The sequence below is a fragment of the Phascolarctos cinereus genome, unplaced genomic scaffold, assembly GCF_003287225.1.
Source record: "Phascolarctos cinereus isolate Bilbo 61053 unplaced genomic scaffold, phaCin_HiC Scaffold_1;HRSCAF=81, whole genome shotgun sequence".
Lineage (NCBI taxonomy): Eukaryota > Metazoa > Chordata > Mammalia > Diprotodontia > Phascolarctidae > Phascolarctos > Phascolarctos cinereus.
Genome location: NW_027555514.1, coordinates 54,953,168 through 54,976,978, shown reverse-complemented (window position 1 = coordinate 54,976,978; position 23,811 = coordinate 54,953,168). Strand labels below are relative to the sequence as shown.

The 23,811-nt window shown below is 38.0% G+C and overlaps 1 protein-coding gene across 1 annotated transcript in view; it reads left to right on the top strand.

Annotated features, from left to right (window-relative positions):
• Nucleotides 1–23,811, top strand: part of ST8SIA6 (ST8 alpha-N-acetyl-neuraminide alpha-2,8-sialyltransferase 6) — a 118,009-nt gene that overhangs the window by 45,333 nt on the left and 48,865 nt on the right. Inside the window, exons 3-4 of the mRNA XM_020966908.2 lie at nt 1,776–1,868; nt 20,673–20,759. Coding sequence (XP_020822567.1) covers nt 1,776–1,868; nt 20,673–20,759 — 180 coding nt within the window. The remainder of the gene's footprint in view (nt 1–1,775; nt 1,869–20,672; nt 20,760–23,811) is intronic.

The window sequence follows — 23,811 nt, the reverse complement described above, 5'->3', positions numbered from 1 at the left end:
TTCTTAGCACAGATACTGGAGTAGTTTACCATTTCCTTCTCCAGATCATTTTATAGATGAGGAACTGAGGCAAACAGAGTTTAGTGACTTGCCCAGGGTCACACAGCTAGTAAATGTCTGAGGCTAGATTTGAACTCGGGGAGATGAGTCTTCCTGACTCCAGCCCCACACTCTAACCATGGTGCCACTCAGCTGTTCATTACAGGAATCATGAAACATTAAATTATAAATCAGGGTTAGAGTGTCGGCTCCCATTTCTATTTTTTTTATTTTTATTTTTTGGCGTTGATATCTTGGAAATCATTGTTGTGTTATTGAAATACAATGGTAGGAATGAAGATTTGTTCATTTTGTGTAGAAGGGGCAATGCGGTATAGAACAGAGGGCATTTGATTTCTCTCCATTACCCTGAGCAAGCTGGGTTACTCCTGTGGGCTTCAGTTTCTTCCTCAATCAAATATGACTCACAATATTTTCTACTATTTACCTCCCAGGAAGGAGGTAAGAAAAGTACTTGAAAAACTTTGAAGCACTATATAAACATGAATCATATATATTTATTTATAAATGAGTGTGTGCATATAAATGTGAGCTACAATTACCAACCATAGAATTTAGGAGATCATGTTGCAAGTAAGAAACAAACCCTTCAGATTATAACTAGGCAAAGGACAGAATTTATTTATGCTAAATTTAAAGAGGATAGCAAGATATTATGATTAGAGGGCCAGCTTCACAGTTAGGGAGACCTGGATTCAGATCCTTTCTCTGATACACATTGACGGGGTGACCCTAAGCAGGTCTTAGGGCCCCAGATGCCTGGAAGTTGCAGAGCAAAAATCCATCTTCATTGATAAAGGGAATTTCCTCATAGGGAGTTCCCCATACCAATGAAATAATAAATTTAGTTTTTAAAGAAAAGAGGTATAGAAAATACTGTCAGCCTCATCAGCCTCACCTGCATAGGTATACCTAGCTTATAGTCCATAGCACCATCTTTCAAAGAACAAAAATACCTTAAGCAGGGCTCATGAATTCTTCACCCATGCTGATAACAACTCAAATGGACCATTTTTATGAGTTGCTGTGGCTGAAAAAAACATCCATCACCTAGTGGTCAACCCTTTGGTGATGAAACCTATCATGGGCAACACCATTGCCCTTTAGATGATCCATGGTGTTAACTCTTTAGAGACATTGAAGTTCATGACTCAAAGCTGTCCTGAATCATAGGAAGAATTTGGTGGTTAAAGACTTTTCTTTCAGGGAGAAGTTTGGGATCATTAAAAAGCACTGTACAATTTCCCAAAGGCAATCTATTTTGCCCTCCTCCTCCTTTTCTTCTGGGCCCAGCTCATTGGCCATGCACAAAGGAACAATATAATATATAATGTGTTAAATTACTTTTTTTTACTTGCTAATAAAAAAATATTTGCTACTTATCAAAATATGTAAATATATTTTAGCAAATCCAATATTTCAAAGCCTCTTTTATAAATTGCTTTTCTAATTTACATGTCTGTATAATTTAGTTCATAATGTGAACTGAATTTATCTAGAAGTCAGAATGCTACAGGTGGCTATATCACTATCCTTTTTTTTTTAATGGAGAACCCAATCATGGAAGTGAAAAAAGGCTTCATTTGGTCATGCTTTCAAAAATTAAATCCTGTTTCATTAACAAAGAACATAGCACTAAGAAAAGAGCTTTCTAATTTTTAATCCTGTTGTTTTCCATCCCTTTTTCCTTCCCACTTATTTCTTTTATGAAACAGGACTAATCTGGGTATAAAAAAGCCACTCCACCTGACACCAGAATGCAAAAACCTACAAGACACCCTATGGTCTTCATTTATGAAAAAGAAAAGGTAAGCTTCCACTTTCCATCTTTTTATTATTATGTATTGAAATGTATACAGGCATATAATGTGCAGAAAAGTACAAGCATATGAATGTGTATATGTCTACATGAAATATGTGGTATAGTTCATATATGTGTTAAAGTCCACCTCCTTCCCTTTATTTTGGACCTCCCTTGGGTTATATGCATAGTAGTGGTATTAGTGAATCAAAGGTATGTACAACTGTGGATCAAAGGTAGGTACAACTTAGTGATATTCTGTATTATACCAAACTTTTCTAGAATAATTCACAACTCCACCAGCAATGAATGAGTGTACCTTTAAATGTAAATGATTTATTTATTATTTCATATCTTGACTTTCTAAGTACTCACAAATTAGCTTTTCAAATCATCTAATCTAGAATTTTTTTCTTTTTTTACTTTTTGGTTAGGCAGTAGGGTTAAGTGACTTGCCCAGGGCCATACAGCTAGTAGGTGTCAAGTGTCTGCAGCCGGATTTGAACTCATGTACTCCTGACTCCAGGGATGGTACTCTATCCGCTGCACCACCTAGCTGCCCCTCTAATCTAGAATTTTGCCAGGAATCCACATCAAAATTTTAAAATCCTTTTAAAACCCTTATTAAAACATTTAAAAAATATTTAAATCCTTTTAAAAACATTTCTCTGAAATATGACTGGACAGTGGGATGTAAGGATGCAGTTAGATGGTGTTGTGGTTGGAGTACTAGACTTGGAGTTAGGAAAGCAAGATTTCTTATCCTGAATCAGATGCTACTTAACCCTGTGACACTGGACAAGACAAGTTGACCTCTCTTTAACCTCAGTTTCCTCATCTATAAAATGGGGATATTAGCACTTATTTCATAGGGTTGAGAGGAGCTAGGTGATGCAGTGGAATAGAGTGCTGGGCTTGGAGTCAGGAAAACTTGAGTTCCATTCTGGCCTCAGATACTTACTAGCTGTGTGACCCTGGGCAAGTCACTTCACCCTGTTTGCCTCAGTTTCCTCATCTGTAAATTGAGCTGGAGAAGGAAATGGCAAACCACTCCTGTATCTTTGCCAAGAAAACCCCAAATGGGGTCACAAAGACTCAGGCACAACTGAAATTACAACAATAACATAAGGCTGATCTCATATTAGCAAATAAGATTGTATATAAATATAATATGTATGTATGCATGTATATATACACACATATGTTGTATGATATATATGGTGTGGATATAAATATTAGTGCATATTGTTGTCACCCCCCCTTCATTCGTATTTCCATTATATCACATCCCAAAGATGACCTGTGTCCCCAGGATCAGAACAATTAACTTTTGTATGACTCAAATGGCTTTGAGCCAGACCTGAATATGTGCAGAAGAAAAGCTAACACTAGGGAAAAAAAATATTAAAGGCAGGGATTTTACAAACTTTTAAAATCCCATCTTGAACAAAAATGCTTAACTACAATGAGATGATTAGAGTGTATGTGCACAGTTTCTCATGTTCTCTCTTCACTTTCCCTCGCTAGTTTTTTTTTTTCTATTGTGATATGTTTGATGAGGAAACCTTTCCCCAGCTATTCTTTGGGGGGATGCCTTTCCATTACAGTCCTGATTTTCAACTAGCTTGTATAATTAGCCTTTGCTGGTCGTCTGCTTAGCAAAGGTCTATGCAGAGCTCACATGAATTGCTGATTGCTATGAAAGTGTTATTTGGCACACAAGAGACTAATTTTTCAGTTTCATTTTCTGTTGTCAGAAATTATGCATGCTGTGACCAAGGCTACCAAGAGGTTGTAGAGCCCAGCAGCACAAAGTCCTTCATTGTATACTGATAAGGAATAATTTTATTTTCTTAAAAATAATAATTTATCCATTTTTGTCATGCTCTTTTCAAGTTTCTGCATTTTCTCTTTCTCATATCAACATGTCCCTTTCTATGAGGCAACACGCTTTTTTCTACATTTACCAAAATGAAAACTATTTTCTCTTTGCCCTTAGAAAGTTATAATGGCAAGCTTGATCACTAGAAATATGGACAGTGGGCATCGTGGGGCTCTCTTTTCAATGGAGACCTGGAAGGGACCTTCAGTTCCGCCTTATATATTTCCCTCTGTTTATAGATATAGAATATATGTGGTTGGGCCATACAATATAAGATACAGATGCACCACATGTAGTACGGCTAGATATCTTCAGGCTCCGGCCCATCCTGGCTCCAAGGGAAACTATAATTTCTACATGCCAAGTTCACTAGCAACTTAGTGAGGGAGATACAAGCAGGATCCCAGACCAATGAGACTGGATGATTGTCCTACAAAGATTTCTGAATAAAAGACACTTTCCCTGCTTGCCCTCAGAGGGCCAGTAACACTCTGCTCATTGTTGCTTACTTAGCCTCCTTTCACCAAACTCTGTTTACACAAAAGACCATTACTATCAGATGGTAAACTTCATCAAAGCAAGCAGGGAAAAGAAATCAGGGAAATTATAGGATTAGAACAATCCAAAGGATACACAGGAATAAATGAACTCTTCTTCTGGCTGCAAGATAAGCTCTCCCATGAAGCAAGGAGGATGGCGTGATCTCACTGAGGGGAATTCATCATGTAGGGGAATTCCAGGCACTGAGAATCAAAGTACATAGTGGGAACGAGATTTCCCACAATGAGGTCTATGGCTCAAGGAAGATCCCATCCACCATTCATTGCTCTCTTGACTGCTTCTCTCAGCCTCCTCCTCTAAAGTGTGTCTCTTACTTTACATAGTGCCCCAGCTCAGGGACTCCTTTCAATCAATCACGAGTCTTGTCTTCCTCCATATACACAATGCGTAACATCACACACAGGGTTTTCCCCCAGTAAAGCCTTCCCAGGTGTAGGTGGAAATGAGGTTACACAAATGAGGAACTGAGGCTCACAGAGGTCAAATGATTTGCCCAGGATCATGAAGGCAGTAAACTTCAGAACTAGGTCTTCTGATTTCAAATTCATTTTTATTATTATTTGTTCAGTCATTTCAGTTGTATCCAACTCTTTGTTACCCCATTTGTGGTTTTCTTGTCAGAGAAGGTGGAGTGGTTTGCCATTTCCTTCTCCAGCTCATTTTACAGATGAGGAAACTGAGGAAAGCAGGGTTAAGTGACTTGCCCAGGGTCACACAATTGGTAAGTGTCTGAAGCCCAGATTCAAACTCAGTTGAGTCTTCCTGACTCCAGGCCTGGCACTCTATCCACTGTGCCACCTTGATACCCCCCCACCAAAACCCCAGTAATCTATATCCTCTTTTTGGGTAGGTGTTTCTCAGGTATTGAAGGTGCTTTTCATCTTACCTCTAAAGTCCAGAATAGTAGTGGTATTTTTTTTAACGTCACCAATGAATACTCAAGGATCTCCTCTTGTTTCATTCTGTGCTGGAATTCTAGAACCAGCATTGGCAGACAAGGGTTCATATCCTGGTTCCATGGCATATTAACGGGGTGATCACTGGCAGTTGGCAATGTCTGTGAGCCTCAGTTTCCTTATCTGTAAAATTGAGGCCAATACTGTTTTGTATTATCTAACTCACAGGATTGCTATAAGGAAAGCATTTCATAAACCTCATTATCATAAACTTTATAAACCTATTGTAATTGTTCTACTGTTAACTTTTCTTTCTCTTCTTAGACTTCTGTAGTTTCTCAATATTTTTCCAAATATTCCCCCACCCCAGTGTTATTCTTGCGCTACTAGGTGGTACCAGGACTAGAGTCAAAAAGATTCATCTTCCAGAGTTCAAATCTGGCCTCAGACATTTACTAGCTGTGTGACCCTGGGCAAGTCACTTTACCCTGTTTGCCTCAGTTTCCTCATCTGTAAAATGAGCTGGAGAAGGAAATGGCAAGCCACTCCAGTAATGTTGCCAAGAAAACTCCAATGAACAGTCAGATGTGATTGAAAAATGACTGAATAACAACCGTGTTATTCTGTATCCCAATCCTTTCTACTTAGTAAATGAAATCTTCTCTATGTTATTTTTATCCCTTTTCCAGCTTTCAAAGATGTAATGCTTTGTCTCTTCTTTTAAAGTGACACTGGGTACTTCAGCTGTCCCCCTTGCCTCTCATTGTTCTAGACAAATGAATTAACTTCTCTCAAGGCAGATGGCACGAAAGGGCTGACCCTCTAGTGAGAAGTTCTTTTTCTTCCACTTGGCAGCTTTTCTCTCACGTCTCTCTTTTTCTACCTTGACCTATTGTCTCTTTTCTCTTTTTGAATTTACTCAGCAGAACTTGGGTCTGAGGCAGATGTATTTTTTGCATCTCCCTGGCTCCCGCTGTTGGCGTGTATCATCATACTGACCCTCTTGGCCATGCCAGTGACTGAAGCTCTTTTGGGTGACGGTTTTGTAGCAAGCTTTTGGTAACCGGTTCCATTGAGTGTAATTGAAAATGATCAGAACATAAAATCTTCCCTGTCATTTCCTGGCAGGCATATATCCAGGTGGTTACCTTCTACCTATTTTGCAGAGATTCCATGTGTTCCTGTGTCTGTATATAGGATCATAGATCCAGAGCTGGAAGAGCTCTCAGAGGAGTCATACTCTAACCCCTTCATTTTACAGGTGAGGAAGCTGAAGCACTTGCTTCAGTTAAGTGATTTGCCCAAGGTCAAACAGGGCATTAAATATCAGAGACAGGATTTGAACCCAGATCTTCTTACTCCATAGTTACTGCTTTTTCTGTGGTACCGTTCTCTCTCATTAGAATGTTTCTTAAAAGTGGGAACTGTTTTTTTTTCCACTTTTCCTTTGTCTCTCCAGTGCTTAGCCCAGTTCCTAGTACATACGAAGAGCTTAAGAAAGCCTTGCTGCTAGCTGATATCTTCTTAAGGATGCAGCTGTAAAGCTTCTGGTTATTCTCATTAATAAGACTGAGTATCTCTTCCACCTCATGAACCTCTCTTCCTTCAAGGCCCAGCTGAGGTGTCACTTCCTCCCTGAAGAGTTCCCTGATCCCTCCAGCTGAAAATGATCACACTCTCCTCAAATTCTCCTGGAATGTTTTCTCTGGATCTCTTCTTTGCCCTCATTACTTTCTACCTGTATATCATGCACAGATATTGTATCACCCCATTAGATTGTGACAGGGACTAGATCACGCTTCATCTTCTTATCCCCAGAAATAAGCATACTGCTATGCACCCAGTGTATCTTTAATAAAGGTCTATTGAATTAAATTGAATTGCATCGAAAAAGAAGCATCATGCCCAGTTGACTACAGAGTACATTGAAGACAGGCCTTTAAATGTTCTTCACAATTTTTCAGAGCCCAGAAGCATGCAACGTGGCCTGAAATACTATTTGAAAAGGAAGGCATAAATTATAGTTGCTGAAACTTAAAAAAAAAAACAAACTAGAAAGCTTGTATATCACTTGACAGCCTGCAGACAAAGCAAGAATTCCTCAATTTTCATTGTCCGTCAACAAGGAACACTTTTGATCCTCTGTAGGATTTCTCTGGCACACAGTAATATATAGCTTTGACTTCTCTCCCTTGTGTACCTCTGTGGTGCCCTAATGGCTCCTCAATATAGCACATGTGCCTTTTTTTCTTTAATCTCTTCTTCAATAAGAGCTGCTAGCCGCCCTCTGGGGCCAGCTTTTAAGGATGAAGTGTTTCTCAATGAAACAGAGTGCTACTATATCATAACACCAGTTTCATGATTTCTCGTGGCATCCTTAGCATGGCTTCATTTGACAAATTCCCATAATTTGGTTCATTGTGCAGTTCTTCATTTCACTGATAAGGTCTAATAAATAAGTCAGAAAAACTGAAATTAACAAGTTATCACTATTGGTAGCAACCATATAATACTCTTAAGACCATGCACGGTAAGCTTCTCTAGGCAGCCAAACTAGTCTGATGTCTGCTCTGAAAAGCTCAGGATGGATCAGAGAAGCTGATCTAGAGATTGTGATACAAATTCTTGAATTTTTTCCTTTATTTTTTTTTTTGGTGAGGTGATCAGAGTTAAGTGACTTGCCCAGGGTCACACAGCTAGTAAGTGTTAAGTGTCTGAAGCTGGATTTGAATCCTTTATTTTATATAGAACAAAGGTAACCCAAACTCTGCTGAGCAATGATTTAACCATCTTGATCCATGCTGGGTCAAGAACAGAAAATATTTCCAAACTAGAAGGAACTTGGTCCAGCACTGAGTACATCTCTTCATTTTACAGATCAAAGAACTGAGGTTCTGTTTGGTGAATTATATAAATAAGTATATTCTCCTGGCCATTCATAGGACTAGAGCGCTCATTACTCTAGCAATCATGATGGAAGTGATGAAGGAGCACAATGTCTTCATCAGCAACTATAACTTTTTTGTGGCTAATAAGATTTGAGGACTCATGTCTGTCTTCTTTTTTAAAATTCAAATGGTTATCCTAGAAAAATGAAGGACACATTAGATCTGCTCTCCAGGGAGAAGGAGGTGAGCTACAATCTGGAAACCGCCCATAGTGTCATAATGGTCTGGTCAGTTCTCGAAAGACAAAAACAATATTTGCTTTTTATTAACTCATCATCCATAGTCTAAGGACATTTCCAATTCCTATTGAACTGAATGGATTAAATGAGAAAACACTTATTAAACCCTTACTGTATGGCATTCAAAACCTTTCATAATCTCACACCTTTCTAGTCTTCTTACACCTTATACCCCTACATATATTCTTTGACCTAGGGACATTAGCCTACTGGCTGGTCCATGAGCCATCTCTTGGTTCTCATACTCTGTCTGGCTATCCTCCATGTCTGGAATGATCTCCCTCCTCTGTTCTCTCTACTGACCTCCCCAGCTTCCTTTAAGTCCCCCCTAAAATCCCACCTTCTACAGGAAGCCTTCCCAACTCTTCTTAATTCTAGTGTCTTTGTTCTGTAAATTATTTCCTATTTAGCCTATATATAGCTTCCTTTGTATATATTTGTTTGCATTGTTGTCTCCCCCATTAGATTTCAAGCTCCTTGAGGGTAGAGACTATCTTTTGCCTCTTTTTGTATACCCAGTGCTTAGCACAGTGCCTGGCCCATAGTGAGTACTTAATAAATTACTGATTGACTGATCGATAGGCTAGGCAGTGATGTTAGGTGCTAGAGAATCAAATAGAAAAAATGAGAGAGTCCCTGTCTTCCAAGATCTGACATTCTAATAGTAGTAGACAACATAGATAGAGTGGTGGCCAAGGAAAGCAGTTTTGGACTTTGGAGTCTCTGGGATGGTGAGTGGAATCTTTTAGCAATTGACTGCCATAGCCTTTCTCCGTTGTTCACAATGGCAGGCCACTTTAACCCCTTTCTGTCTCAGTTTCCTCATCTGTAAAATGTAAAATCCCTGCCAAAATTATTGTAAGGGCGAAATAATATTTGTAAAGTGCTTTGCAAACCTTAAAGCACTACAGACATGCTAGCTGTTATATTGATTTGATTACTGTTCCTCAAACAAGATTTGGAAAACACAGAGGGGGGTGGAGGAAGGCTATGTGGAAAGAGTGAGGCAGAGAGGATGGCAAAATGTCTGGGGAAAATGGCTAAATGGCAAATGAAGCATGGTCTGGGCATAGTTCCAGTTTCTTACCTATTAGGACAATAGGGCATATCCTCCTACCCCCCACCCCTGAAGAGGGAGCTTCAGCAGCAGGGCAGATGGCAGCATTTCAGGGGTGAAGTTGGAGTTCTTCTGTTCACCGTGACTGCAGTGCTGAAGACTAAAATGGAACATTACTTAAATAGAGTTGTCTGTTAGTAGAAATAGAATTTGGTGTTGGCTAATACTTATTCCCTGTATTCAATCTTAAGGCTTCTTCATGTTAGAATAATTACTCTGATTATCTTCCTATCAAATCATTATTTGTAGTTATTCCTTAGCAGACAACAACAGTAAGAAAAAGAAAAGCTTTGTTGGTTAAATAGGAATCTGCTCTGGTGGATCAATGATGTCAGCAGTGTAGACTGTGCCTCCACTGGTATAGATTAAAATGTCCAGATATTCCTCCTCTTGTGGGCTTCTGATCCATGTCCTTTTGCATCTTCCCCATAGAAGAGCCACCCAGTGTAGTAGAAGCCTTTCAACATTATTAAGAAGTACTTTTCCTGTCTCAAGGGTATCAGTGCAGCACAAGGACTGTCTAGCTTTCATTTTAAAATAGATATATTTTTATTCTGAACTTAACAAATCCCAAATAAAATGAGCATTTCTAGATGAAAATGAACAAAAAAGAATATACATAGAATCATGGATATCTGCTGTATCTAACTTATTTATCCTTTTACATATATAATAAATTCAACTTGTAGCTAACTTTTTTATAATTATTGTTGTTCAATCATTTTTCAGTCATGTCTAACTCTTCTTGATCCTATTTGGGGTTTTCTTGGCAAAGGTACTAAAGTAATTTGCCATTTCCTTGTCCAGATCAATTTTACAGATGAAGAAACTGAGGCAAATGGGGTTAAGTGACTTGCCCAGGGTTACCCAGCTAGTAAGTGTCTGAAGACGAATTTGAAGTCAAGAAAAGGAGTCTTCCTAACTCTAGGCCCAGCACTCTAACCATTGTGCCACCTAGCTGCCCCTTTTATAATTATATTTTATTTTAACTTTCTTTTTAAAAAAATTTTGCATTCCAAATTTTCTCCCTCCATACAGCCCCTCCCCCACCCACTGAGAAGGCAAGCAATATGATCGATTATATACAGCATGTAACTTTCAAAGCTGTCTGGCTTATCTGTATTTCCTTGTGGCCTTCCCTCTCTTCTGTGCATTTAAAAATGCTTTCCTGTGCCTCTTTTCTTTCTTTTGTTTTTCTTTTGATAATACTATTGCTAAGAGTAGCTTTTGATCACTAAAAGCACTAGACAGTTTTCAAATTGGATCCAGTTTTATCTCTTTCTCCTAGTCAACTTTCAACCCAAGCCACTGTCTCTTTGCAATGTCTGTCCAAGGTCTATATGTTTATTGGACCAATCTACGTATAGATCATTTTCACTCTCTATATATGTATACATATGCAAGTTCATAGGTAAAATAAAGATAGATGATGGATGATAAAGATTGAGAAATAGAGAGTAGAGATAGATGATAGAATGAGAGAGAGAGAGAGAGAGAGAGAGAGAGAGAGAGAGAGAGAGAGAGAGAAAGAGAGAGAGAGAGAGATTCAGTAGGATGTTTGATACTATATTTGCAGGTTATACTGTGGATATCAGTATCTTTCATTCACTTTCTTCTTGCATTGTGGATGGTTAAATTGATCTCTTTTGAATTATAGATTTTACTGAAGGGATTTTTAAATATTCTAAGATGATGCAATTAGTGCTATGTATTTAATAATATATAGAATATTTGAAGAACTTTACCATCAATGAAAATGCTTCCTATGAAGAAAATCCTCCATGAGCTTGGCAAATATCCTGGGTAAAAATATGTTTCGCTGTTTTATACATCACTCAATGATAAAAAAAAAAATTTTCAGATCATCGAACAATATCATGTCCACAGTTGCATATCACAAATCTTACATTAGTCTAGCATATGTGTGGATACACCATGCTTCAGGAGGGCTTTTAAAAGAGCATTTTATTCTCTGGAGCCATTTTTTAAATAATCAGCAAACAATATCTGTCACAAAATTTTATATCATCTATAATTCTCAATCAGTTGTGTGATATCTATAAAAAGTCATTGGTAAAAGCCTACTAACTCTTCACATAGATTCATGGATAGATACTCTAAATATAGTCCATTCCCACAAAGATTTTGTAGAGAATAGAAAACAGGTTTATGGCTCATTCATTGTTAATGTCTATGCAGTTTCCTTTTTTTGTTTTGGCAAAAAGGATATTCTCTTTGAATTATCTTGAAAATTGATTCCTGAGTGCCAGTGGCCAAGATTGTAATGTCTGCAGCATCAGTTTCTTCTACGTGAATACAGTCAGGTCATCTTCCCAAATTCAGCTTCTTAAGTACCAACCTCATTTCCTCAACACTGAAATGGACAAGTTCAAATATGACAGTTTCACTCTCATTGCCAATGAGAATATTATCAGTCTAGAAATTCCAGCCGATCTGTTCTCTTTTATGTCTACTTGTCCTTTCCTTTCAATTTGACCTATATTATCTGTTACCTTATATATTTTGTGGAGGTTAATAATGATGAAAGCATGAGGAGCCTGAAAATTAATGAGGGTCTATCAAATCCAGGGAATGGAGTCAAATAGTACGTGGCATAACTTCAGACTCGTGCGCCCTCATGGTGCTTTTGAGTGTAAAAAACAAATTCATGTTCTTTGTATAACATAGTTCTTCATGTCTCACCCAGTACTGAATTCTTACACTTTAAACCCTAATCGTTCCCTCTTGCTGGTCCTTGTTAATTTTTGGGTTTGTTTGTGCTTCTTTCTTTAACACCAATTCATGAGTCTGGCTCTTTCCAAATTTTTGACTTATCCATATGGTTTCTCTTTTTTTAAATTTTGCATTGTACTTTTAGCCTCCATCTGTTTTGAAACTCCCCAGATACCTTTCAACCCCAATTCCCCAAGCTTAGGTATAGGGCAAGAAGGTATTCAATCAGCGTCACGTACCTGCTCAGGCATGGTCCCTATTAGATTAGGCAGCTAGGTAGTACAGTGGATAGAGCACCAACCCTAGAGTCAAGAGACCTGAGTTCAAATCCAGCCTCAAATAGTTATTAGCCCTGTGACCCTGGGCAAATCACTTAACCCTGTTTACCCCAGTTTCCTCATCTATTAAAAAAATGAGCTAAAGAAGGAAATGGCAAATTACTCCAGTATCTTTGCCAAGAAAACCCCAGATGGGGAAATGGGGTCACAAAGAGTCAGACACGACTAAAACAACTGAACAATAAGGTCCAAACCCCAACCAGGGCCTAATCTTTCTAGGTCAGGATATGAAAGTACTATTGGGATGATTTTTGGCGTAGCTGAATATTGTACAAGTTCATTTTCTCCTCAAGGTTTTGTAAGATAGCCCTGTTCATGGTCTTTCTTCCTCCTCAGAAACATTTTGTCAATTAGAAGGCCCTCCAGATCAGTTTTGCCTTTGTATCTATATCTATAAACAAGTCAAGTTTGGAGCTACGGCAATTAGGCCCAGGGCTGTCTTTAGTTTTAATTCCTTTAGCTTTATAAATTGAGATCTACTTTGACCTCTTCCTCTATTCAGTCGGTGACCTGATTGTATACAGACAGCTCATTAAAAATGATGATCACATTTATAATTAGTCATTTCCTTTCTGTTATGTCATAATCGATTACATTTTCTATGATATCATTTAGCGCCTGTGACATTCACTATCTTTTGAGTGTCCTCTTGAAGAAATTATTCTTGATGTGTTGAGTTGTTTTGAAGAGTCTCTCAGCTTTTGGCTTCCTTCATTTGAAACCACCTTTCTGTAAAATATTTTTTCCCTCTTACTCTTTACAAAAATTTAGAAATCATCTCCATGTCAGAAATAGCTGAGGTAGAAAACACTTTCTCCCTTTTCTTTGTGTTAAGCTTAAACTGTACTGTGCCACCTTAATAAAGTTAGAGTTTATTTACTACTCATTTGCTGTCCCCTTAGCTTTCATGAGAACATGATTCATAAGCCACAAAACTAATAAAAAAGAATGACATGATTTTGAAGACATGAAACTTTGCAAAAGCCTCCCAGTCTTAAAATACAATCCACTTTTCCTATTTCTTTATACATTTTAATTAGGCTGTTTTAAAAAGTGTTTGCTGAGACAGCAGTATGTTGTACAACAGTTCCCAAAAGAACAGCTGGGTGATAAACAGTAGAAATTAATTAAGGAATCTCCATATTCCTTTTGTAGGAGCATGACATTATTGTCATAGGTGGCTTTTATATCCTCCTTTCCATAAATAGTTTTGATATTAAAAGCCTCTGAAATATTCGGGGTACATGAATTGAAGTCAAAAGATCTTGATATGAGGCCTAGTGCTGCCATGTACTCTGTGTAGAATGTCTACTTTGTGATGACTTCTCTGAGACTCAGTTGTTCTATCTGTTAAATAGAATGATAATACCTCCTCATAGGGCTATTATGAGAATAGCATTTGAAAACATATAAATATGTGTGAATTCATATTACTGACAGTGGTAATTATTATTCCTGTTGGTAAGTTAAGGAGGAACCTATTCACAGAGATATCCAGACAATCATTCACCTGATTCTCAACAGACACCTTGTCAACTCCTGGATCTTTACCACCATAGGTGGCTTTCAACAGACCTGCTTCCTCTTTGGAAGAAGACATAATGTCTCTATTTTTTGTTAGACTCTTTGCAACCAAGAGTCTTATAGCTGAGCAATGGATGGCATAAGATCAATGAACTGCTATCTTCCTCCTGGCAGAATACAGTTCTCATTATTGAAAAAAACAAATAAACATAACCCCATTTACACATTCAGAAATGTGCCCAAAAGGAGGCATCAACAATTCTAGACTCATGTCAAGGCTAACAGGCACCTCCTGGTATTATTAGAGCTTTCCCATCCCAGCGACGTATCATTTTTTATTGGTTTGGAGGACAAAATATTGGGGATTGATTTCTAAATTTTAATAGGGAGATGAAATTTGAAGTCAGTGTCCTTCTCATCAAACCTACTTCATGTTAGTGATAGTGACAGTGATATCAGTTCAGTTAGCTCAGTTTCAGCTTGATAGATTTCATCATGCTGGGCCATAAATTGGGTAAGGCTCTATTATCAAAGGTAGGCAGCATACAACAGAGAGAGCACCATGGTGAGGGGCAGCCATGATACAGCAGATAGAAAACTTACCTGTAAGTCAAGAAGACCTGGCTCTAAGCCATGCCTCAATCACATAGTGACTGTATGACCTTGATCCCAGACACTCTGTTAGGATCTAAGTTGCAGAGCGTATCAATCAATCAATAAACATTTATTAAGCACCTGCCATGTGCCACGCACTATGCTAACAGGTGGGGATACAAGAAGAGGTAAAAGACACTCCCTACCCTCATGTAGCTTACAATCTAAATGCAGATCTGCTTTGGTAGAAAGGATTTCTTCCCTGGGAGCTTCCTTAGATGATGAAATCACATGGTCAGACCAAAAAAAAAAAAAAAAAAAAACCAACCAAGCCAAAAAGCCAAAACCCCAACCAAAAAGAACTTTCAGTTCTTCCAAAGCTAGAAATAGCACAGATTTTTACAAAGTTAACAGTGATAATTAATAGAAAGATACTTGGTCATCTTCTAATGAAATCTCTAGCCCCAAGCCATCATCCTCCCACAGTCTCCAATAACAAACCTTCTTTTATGTCTCTCTCCCTACCCCAACTCCATTGCTTAAGGGATCATTTTATGTCAATGGACATTTTTTTTCCAAAGTGTACATTGTTGCATTTGCTTAGGTACTTCATCCAATGGTGAATTTTCAGGCAATAAAAGGGTTAATGTTCTAGTGCTACACATAAATGTGTAGCTTTCTCAGATAATGCAATATTAAACTTTGCTGGCTCTAATTGGAGCTGTGGAATAGAATCTGTATCACTATCTTGATGAGTGAATCCCTGGAGCTGTTTCAATATGCTGTACTCAGATAACTTGGGTATACATAGTATATGGAAAGCAGTTGGCTTTGCCCATTTGGAACTTTCTCTAAGCAGGAATGTTTGCATATTAATAAATTATCTCTGACAGACTTTGGCTTAAAAAATAGAGTTGTTGGGCGGCGTATATAAAATAGAGGTCTCAGATCCCCATCTCTAATGCTACCTGGGAGATACATTGTTCATTGTCCTTCTTTTATCAGCCAAGAAAAGAGATGATGTTAAGTATCTGATTACATTGCCCATACTTAACCTAATTCTACTCCCTGTCTCAACCTCACACTTATCTTTGGTTAGCTCTCATCAGATTATAGATTTAGAGCAGCAAGGGACATCTAGTTCAGCGTCCCTCACTTTACAGATGATAAAACTGAGGCCTGGAGAGGTCGTGTGGCTTGCCACACAGGTAATAAGTGGGATATGAGCCCAGGTCCCCTGCCTTCAGAGCCAATTCCCCTCATCAATGCATTCTTTACACATGTATCAATTGCATTGAACGACTAAAAACTTGGAATCATAGAACTGCAGAACTGGAACTCTAACCCAACCCCCATTCCAAGAATGTATTCTGTCTCCTGACAAGTAGGTTTTGAGCTCACTGAATGGTAAAATCTAGATTCATTGTCTTCATTTCTAGAATTTAGCTTCATGGAGAGCAGTTCTGGGCAGCTGGGTGGCATCCTGTATAGAGCACCAGGCCTGGATTCAGGAAGACCTGAGTTCAATTCTGGCCTCAGACACTTACTAGCTATGTGACCCTGGATAAGTCATTTAACCTCTCTCTGCCTCAGTTTCCTCAACTGTAAAGTGAGGATAGTAATAACACTGGGCAGCTAGGTGGTGCAGTCAGGAAGACCTGAGTTCAATTCTGGCCTCAGACACTTACTAGCTATGTGACCCTGAGCAAGTCATTTAACCTCTGTCTGCCTCAGTTTCCTTAATTGTAAAATGAGCTGGAGAAAGAAATGGCAAATCCCTCCAGCATCTTTGGCGAGAAAACCTCAAATGGTGTCACAAAGAGTTGGACACTGAAACAACTGACCAACAAAAACTGTTCTGTGTCACACTAGAATATAGCTTCAAAACTTACATTCAGAACCCAGCAGACTCAGTATGGCTGGTACTTCTACTGACATGGAAATTCTCTTCCTTCTCCTCTTTTTTCTCCCTCTACTTCTCCTTCTCCTTCTAGCTAACATTTTATGCAGCACCTACCATGTGCCAGGCCCTGTGCTAAGCACTTTACAATTATTATCTCATTTGATCCTCACAACAACCCTGGAAGGCATTATTCTCCCCATTTTACAGGCAAGGAAACTGAGGCAAAACAGAGGTTGACTTGCCCAAGGTCACACAGCTAGTAAGTGTCTGAAACCAGGTTTGAGTTCAAGTCTTCTTGACTCTAGGCCAAGTCCCAGTACTGCATCTATCTACTCTATCTAGCTATCCTAGCTATCCCAAATAAATAAATTATAGTGTCTGACATTCTACTCTTCAGATAAATAAGCTGGTTCTTCTCACTTAAGGGAGCAAAGAATATTATATAGAGCCTAAGTATTAGAAGAGACCTTAGAATGAATGGGGGAAAAAAACAATTATTAAGTTTTTACTGTGTTTGCTAAACCCAGGGTTCTCTAGTAAAACTCATATACTCCAAAATTGTCATTTTATACAGGAGGAAACTAAGGGGTAGAGAACTTAAATGATATGCCTAGTGGCTTTCAAGAGTGCTAATGACACTCCAAAATCTTTTCTGAAGTTAGGAAATTAACATATATTTGATAATTATTACACAAAAGAATCATGGTCATATACGACTATTTTTAAAAAGGTAGTCTAATTCTAACCTAATCTTAGTTTCATTGATACCTTTTATTTTTTATATCATACCAACTTTCAAACACATCCTCTTTTCTGTTCCATGATACCCTGTGAGCCATCCTTTGTAAGAAAGATTTTAAAAGCTAGAAGAGAGAAGCAGTTAACAAATGAGTTAACAAAACTAACCAACCCAGTGACCCTGTCTGACAGTATATGCAACATTCCATGTGTATAATCCCCACCATAATGAAAAGAGAGAGGTTCATTTTTTTCAAATCTTTTCCTTGACCATTATAATTATGGAATGTTATGGGGGCTTTTTGTTGCCAACATTACTTATTGGAAATTTGTTATCATTGGACATCTACATGGTATCTTCCAGGCCTTATTATTAACCTTCTCTCTCATCCCAAGATTTTTGGCCCTTGGAAGGTTTGGGGACAAATGTCCAAAACATAGTGGCCTTAGCCTGGGTTTAGCCCTTCAGTAGGAACATAACTATAAAATTAGTTTCTAAGATGGTTTATAGTATATAAATAACTTTACACATTTTATCTCATTTAAAAATTAAATGTCTTGATCAAATAAGTTGTATTTCCCCAGAGACATAGAAAACCTTTTCAAAACTTTCAACCTTTTTTTTTTAACAAATGTTAATAGTCAAGACAGTATTTATATGCTATGGTTTATTTTGAAGATTTTTATTAGCATTTCTGTTAAATATATGATTTTTAAAAAAAGTTTGCTACATTCTTACATATAATTTGTATCTTGTCCCATGCCTAAAAATGGTTATTTTGGAAAATATGTCTAACTTTATTATAAAACCCTAGTACTGACAACTTGAAGAGACAAAAATGGATGGAACAGATATGGTAGAGTTTACAGAAATTCACTTTATGGTCAACCACTCATACACACACACACACACACACACACACAGACTTATATTTTCAGGGTAAACAATTCTCTCTCCCCATGTGTTACTTTGCTTTGAAGGTATAACAGTATGATTATGGTCTTAATTTCCCAAATACAGCTATTTGCTGGTTTGTTTTCAACAGAAAATGGCAAAAACAGAGAAAATAATTCTTTCTTACACCCTATTCTTTAATCTCCTTCATTGTAGCTGTCTCCAATGTGAAAGGACAAAAGTTCTTTTCCAGGGTAGCTAAATGGTGCTTTGATCACACCAACCACGGAGTAGTACTCATTTCAGAAGGATTGGGCAGGAGGGCTTCTACATTCGTGCTGGGGTGGGGTACCTCATTGTGTGGTGACTAGATTGCTTCCTTTTCTCTATGACAATATATTCAAAAGCTGTTTTATGTGAATTGCAAATGAGTCCAATTACACAGCCTCAAAATGATTGGCTTCCAGCCTTAAACGTTCCTGTTAAACTGGAGACAGCTAGCTACACTGGGTTTCCAGTTGGTGATGTATGGTAATTTGTAGGCTACTTATGAAACTCGCTATGAGACAAGCAGGGTTTTAAAGGGAAAATGGTCCTATTCTTCTGTAAGTATACCAAAGAAAAGTTATACTACTATAGGTATGAAAGCATTTATACAAAAGCTAACTAATTAACTGATGTCATTGTCTCTAACTTCCAAGGTAATTTTTAGTGCTGCCTCTAGTTTATCAGAATGGAGCTGGGAGCCCAAAGCCCAAATTCTAATCTCGGCCCCATCATCTAATAGCTCTGTGACTTTGGACAAGTTATTTAACCTGACTGTGCTTCAGTTTCCTCAGCTAGTGATTTTTGCACTACCTACTTGTGCACTCTGTACTAGAGGCAGCTAGCTAGTGGAGAGAATACTGGACCTGGAGTTTGGAAGAACATTTCAAATCCAGCCTCAGCCACTGACTAGCTGTGTCACTTTGAACAAGTCACTCTACTTCTTTTAGCCTTGATTTCCTCTACTGTAATATAAGGGTAATGCTATTTACCTCTCACTGTTGTTGTGAGGATCAAATGAGGTAATCTTTGTAACAAGTGAGTAAACTTTAAAGTGCTACTGTATAAATGTTAGTTAGCTATTATTAGAAGTCTACAAAGTAGAAATATCAGGTAGAATTAAAATAAGAATAGCTAATGTTTATATACTGCTTACTATGTGCCAGGCACACATTGAGAGAGCATTTTAGATTTAAACATAAGACTAAAGAAATGTAATGAAAGTTTATCAGATGCATTCATAAGTTTATTTAAAGGCATTAGCACATGTAGTCTTGAAAGAGGTGGTTGACCACAGCTGTGGAATGAGGCATATACCGTCAGGCTTGGTCAGTGTTTCCAACTGTTTTGCTTAACTGTCCTGATGGGTTCATAGGTAGGGATGGAAAGGACCTTAGAGATCATCTAATCCAACTGCTCATTTTACATATGGGGAAACCAAAGCCCAGCATTGTCAGGTGATTTGCCCAATGTCACACAAGTGGTAATTGGGAAAGTGGTAATTCAAAATCAGCTCCTGTGATGCCAAGGTCAGCACTCTTAACATTCCTTGGTTACAGAGGAGAATTAGAGATTGCCTGATTTGTTTTTCAAGGATTGACAGTTTTGGGGAAGAGACAGCAGTTGTGTGCGTGTGTTTAAATTGTCCCTAAGACATTTCAAAATTTTGAAAATATCCTTGATTTTTATCTTGTGGGCCAAAATTAAACAATTTGGTATTATGAGTCTGAAAAATTCTATGTGTCCAAAAATAATGACTGTGCAAATGCTAACTCTGAAAGGAGACAATATTAACCAGTCTATTATTGGCAAATGTCTATTAAGTATTTGTATTTATTTCTCACTGAATTAAAATGAAAGGTGAATTATTAAATAACCTTGAGATATGCATATACTTGTGTGTGTTGACATATTTTTAGTTATTTAAAATCTTATTAGATGTTTGTCTTACAAAGTGCTCAGATCAGAAAAAACATGTCATGAGTTCTCAGTCACATCATAATTGTTTGTTAAGGCGTATCCAATTCTTTGTGACCCCATTTTGGGGTTTTCTTGGCAAAGGTACTAGAGTGGTTTGTCACTTCCTTCTCCAGTCCATTTTACAGATGAAGAAACTGAGGCAAACAGGGTTAAGTGACTTACCCAGGGTCACACAGCTAGTAAGTGTCTGAGGATGTATTTGAATTCATAAGATGAGTCTTCCTGATACCAAGCCCACTGCGCTATCCACTATACCATCTAGCTGTCCAAGTACATCATAATTACTTTAAAGGATGCTTTGCTTTCTATCTGAAAGTTTGGAATTTGATGTAATGGTCCTTAAGTACTTGTGTGCTTGAACACTTTAAATTTTGTAACATTTTCATACTCAACTCCCTTGGACATTTCTCACTTTTAGGTATTCAGAAGATTATTACCTCGAAATTATCACAAATGTACAGAACTGCAGATGGCAACGGCAACCTGAAGAGTTTAAGAAATTTAGGTAAAAATTTTATCATGAGCGAACTCAAATTCGTTTATCTTTGCTTGGCAGTAGGATGATAACTTTCCAGACCAATTAGGCGCTTTTTTTTCTTTAAAAAAAGTACATTATTCTGAAATATACATGTAGATTCTCATTTTGAAGTTTTCTTTCTTCACTTTTTCTTATAGATTTCCTTTTTCATCTGTCCAGGTAACCATTTTCTAAATCAGCCTTTATGCCACTATTTCCACACCTTGACTCATGAAGCAAAATGTGATTGACTGTTCCCAAAACAGAGCATGACTTTGTACCAATGGAAACTCGTACATTAGCCTCCCTGTTGGAGTTGTTCTGTGTGTATGTTTGTATGCTTGGAAAAGTGGTCCTAATTTAAAATTATATGTCAAATAAAAAAAAATCTACATCTATAATCATTCAGTTATCACATCATGAAAAACTTTTCACTTAAAAAATGAAAAAGAAAATTTTAAAAGTGAGAATTTTTCAGTATACAATTTCCATGTACATCATGACCCCATAAGCAAGAAAGGAAAAAAAAAACTGATTAAAGGAACTGTGAAAAGCTATTATTGTGACAAGTTACACAACATACGACAAGACGTGACCATAGGGGTGAGGAAGCAATTTAATGTTGATCATCATCAGGTAAGTGTTTTCAGCATTAACTTCAAAAATAATTGGTTTTTGTCCCTAATCTAATGTAACCATTCTCCTGTGAAGAAACTGTTATCATTTCATGGCACTATATTAAAAAGTGGATAAATACTGATTTTATCTGAACCTTATTATTGAAAATTCCAGAATTTTATTCTTGGGGTCCATTTAAAAATTTTGAAAGGCCTGTTGATGTTTTTAAAAGTATTAAAGTGTTTACAAGTATTTAAAAGTTCATTTGTTCTGAAATTAATAATCTGTACACTAACAAAATTTGCAAATCTTGAATTCATTCTACCAGTTTTATTAAGTACCTACTTACTATGTGTACAGTACTGTGGTAAACAGCATTGAGCATTTACAGAGGATATGTAAGACAAGGCCCCTACCTTCCAGAACCTTATAATCTAGTTGAAGAAACATTAAATAGTTATGTAGATGATTGTGACGACATAATAATATTAATAGTCAGGATTTATAGAACATCTTCTGTGTGCCAGCCACTGTGCTAAGTGCCTTACAAATATAATCTCATTTGATCCTCACAACAAACCTCCAAGGTAGGTGCTATTATTATTCCCATTTTACAGATGAGTAAACTGAAGCAAACAGGTTAAGTGACATGCCCAAGGTCACACAGTTAGTAAATGTTTGAAGTCAGATTTTAACTCATCTTCCTGACTCCAGGTCCAGTGTTCTATCTGTTGTGCCACCTCCCTGCCCAGATGACAGTTACCCAAGTAAACGGCAGAACAACATGACCTGGAGTGGCCACAAGGACACCTGACCTCATGGAGGATCTCAGTCTACAGCTTTTAAGGTGGAGGAAGAATTAACCAGAGCAAAGACCTAGGAGTCAATACAGGGTGTTTAGAGGAAACAAAATCAATTTGGCCTCACCAGGTGTAAGAAGCTTAAGATAAAGTTAGATTGATCATTCCAGAAAAGGAAGTTTGACGTTGACCACATAAGGTAGTAGGGAATCGTTACAGCTTTTTGAGCAGAGAAATGATTTGACTAAATTAGAATTTTACAAAGAATATGCTGGCTCCATCAGTGTAAGTGAAGCAAAAACAATTTGCAGTTCATATTGATTTAGGGTTTACAATGCGTATGTTTATATTATCTTATTTGATTTTGTGAAGAAAGAGCTATTATTAACCTCATCTTACAGATTGACCTAACAACTGTGTGAAGCAGGTTTTACTCTGTTCCTCATCTGACATCTGAAGGCCCAGAGAGAGACTTTCCCTTGGTCATGTAGTTAGCGAGTGTCTGACTTGGGAGTTGAACATAGATTTTCCGCACTTCAAGTCCAATACTCAATCCACTCCCCTTGATGAGAGGACTGACAAGAAGCAAGGAGTTTGGCTCTTTCAAGAAGCCAATGGTGAGATAATGAGACTGTGAACTAGTGCTGAATCAATGACAGCAATTATCATTATAGCTGGAGTGATAGAGGTAGGAGAGGAAAGAGGCCAACCATCGGGACCTCTCGAAGAAAGAATCAATGGGACTGGTGATTCTGGGATGTACGGAACAAAGGAGAAGGAAAAGTCAAAGACATCCTGGGGTTTCCAGCTGTGAGTAACGGATCCCCCTGGCAGATATGGGGAAGCTTGGGAAGGAAGTTTGTTTGAGGAGGAAGATAATGGGTTCCATTTTGGAACCAAGCTGAGTTTGAACTGAGAATGGGACATCCAAATAGAAAGGTCCTGAAGGTGGATGATTCCACTGTTGATGAGAAATTCTCACCATTGAAGGCATTTCCCTGATGTAGAAGATAAAGCAAGGCAGGGTCATTGTCTGGAGAAAGCTACTGTTAAGTGAACCTGATACCCAGGGTTGAAAGGAGACCTTCTGGCCTTCTAACACACCTGCATGGGTTGGCTTATCAGACTTTCTAGTCGATACTTTAGAGGCACAGCTTGATTCTTGGGGAAGCAGACCACTGAAGGAAAGCAAATTAGTATCAGGTCGTGGGTGAGCTAAGTTCAGTGTGGGGTGCACAATGAAGCTTAAGGCACCGAGAACAGGGAGAATGAGGGTGCTGGGTCCAAAAGAATGCCCCATAGCAAGAGGCTAGTTAATGTGCTGGATGACAGAATAGAGGTGGAAAAGTGGCTTCATAGGCTGGATGAATAGTCCAGTCCCATGAAGTTAAATTTAATTGGGATTGGTGTAAGCAGCTACATTTAGGTTTGAAAAGTCAGTTCCTGTGGGGAAAAAAAAGACCTAGGTTTCAGTTGGTTCATGAGTACTCCATGAGCCTACACTGTGACAACACTGCTTTAAAATAGTGGCTAGTGGGTCACTGTGCCCTGCCCTCATCAGACCACATCTGCGGTCTTGCGTTTAATTCTGCAACCCAGATTTTAAGAGAGACACAGTGCAT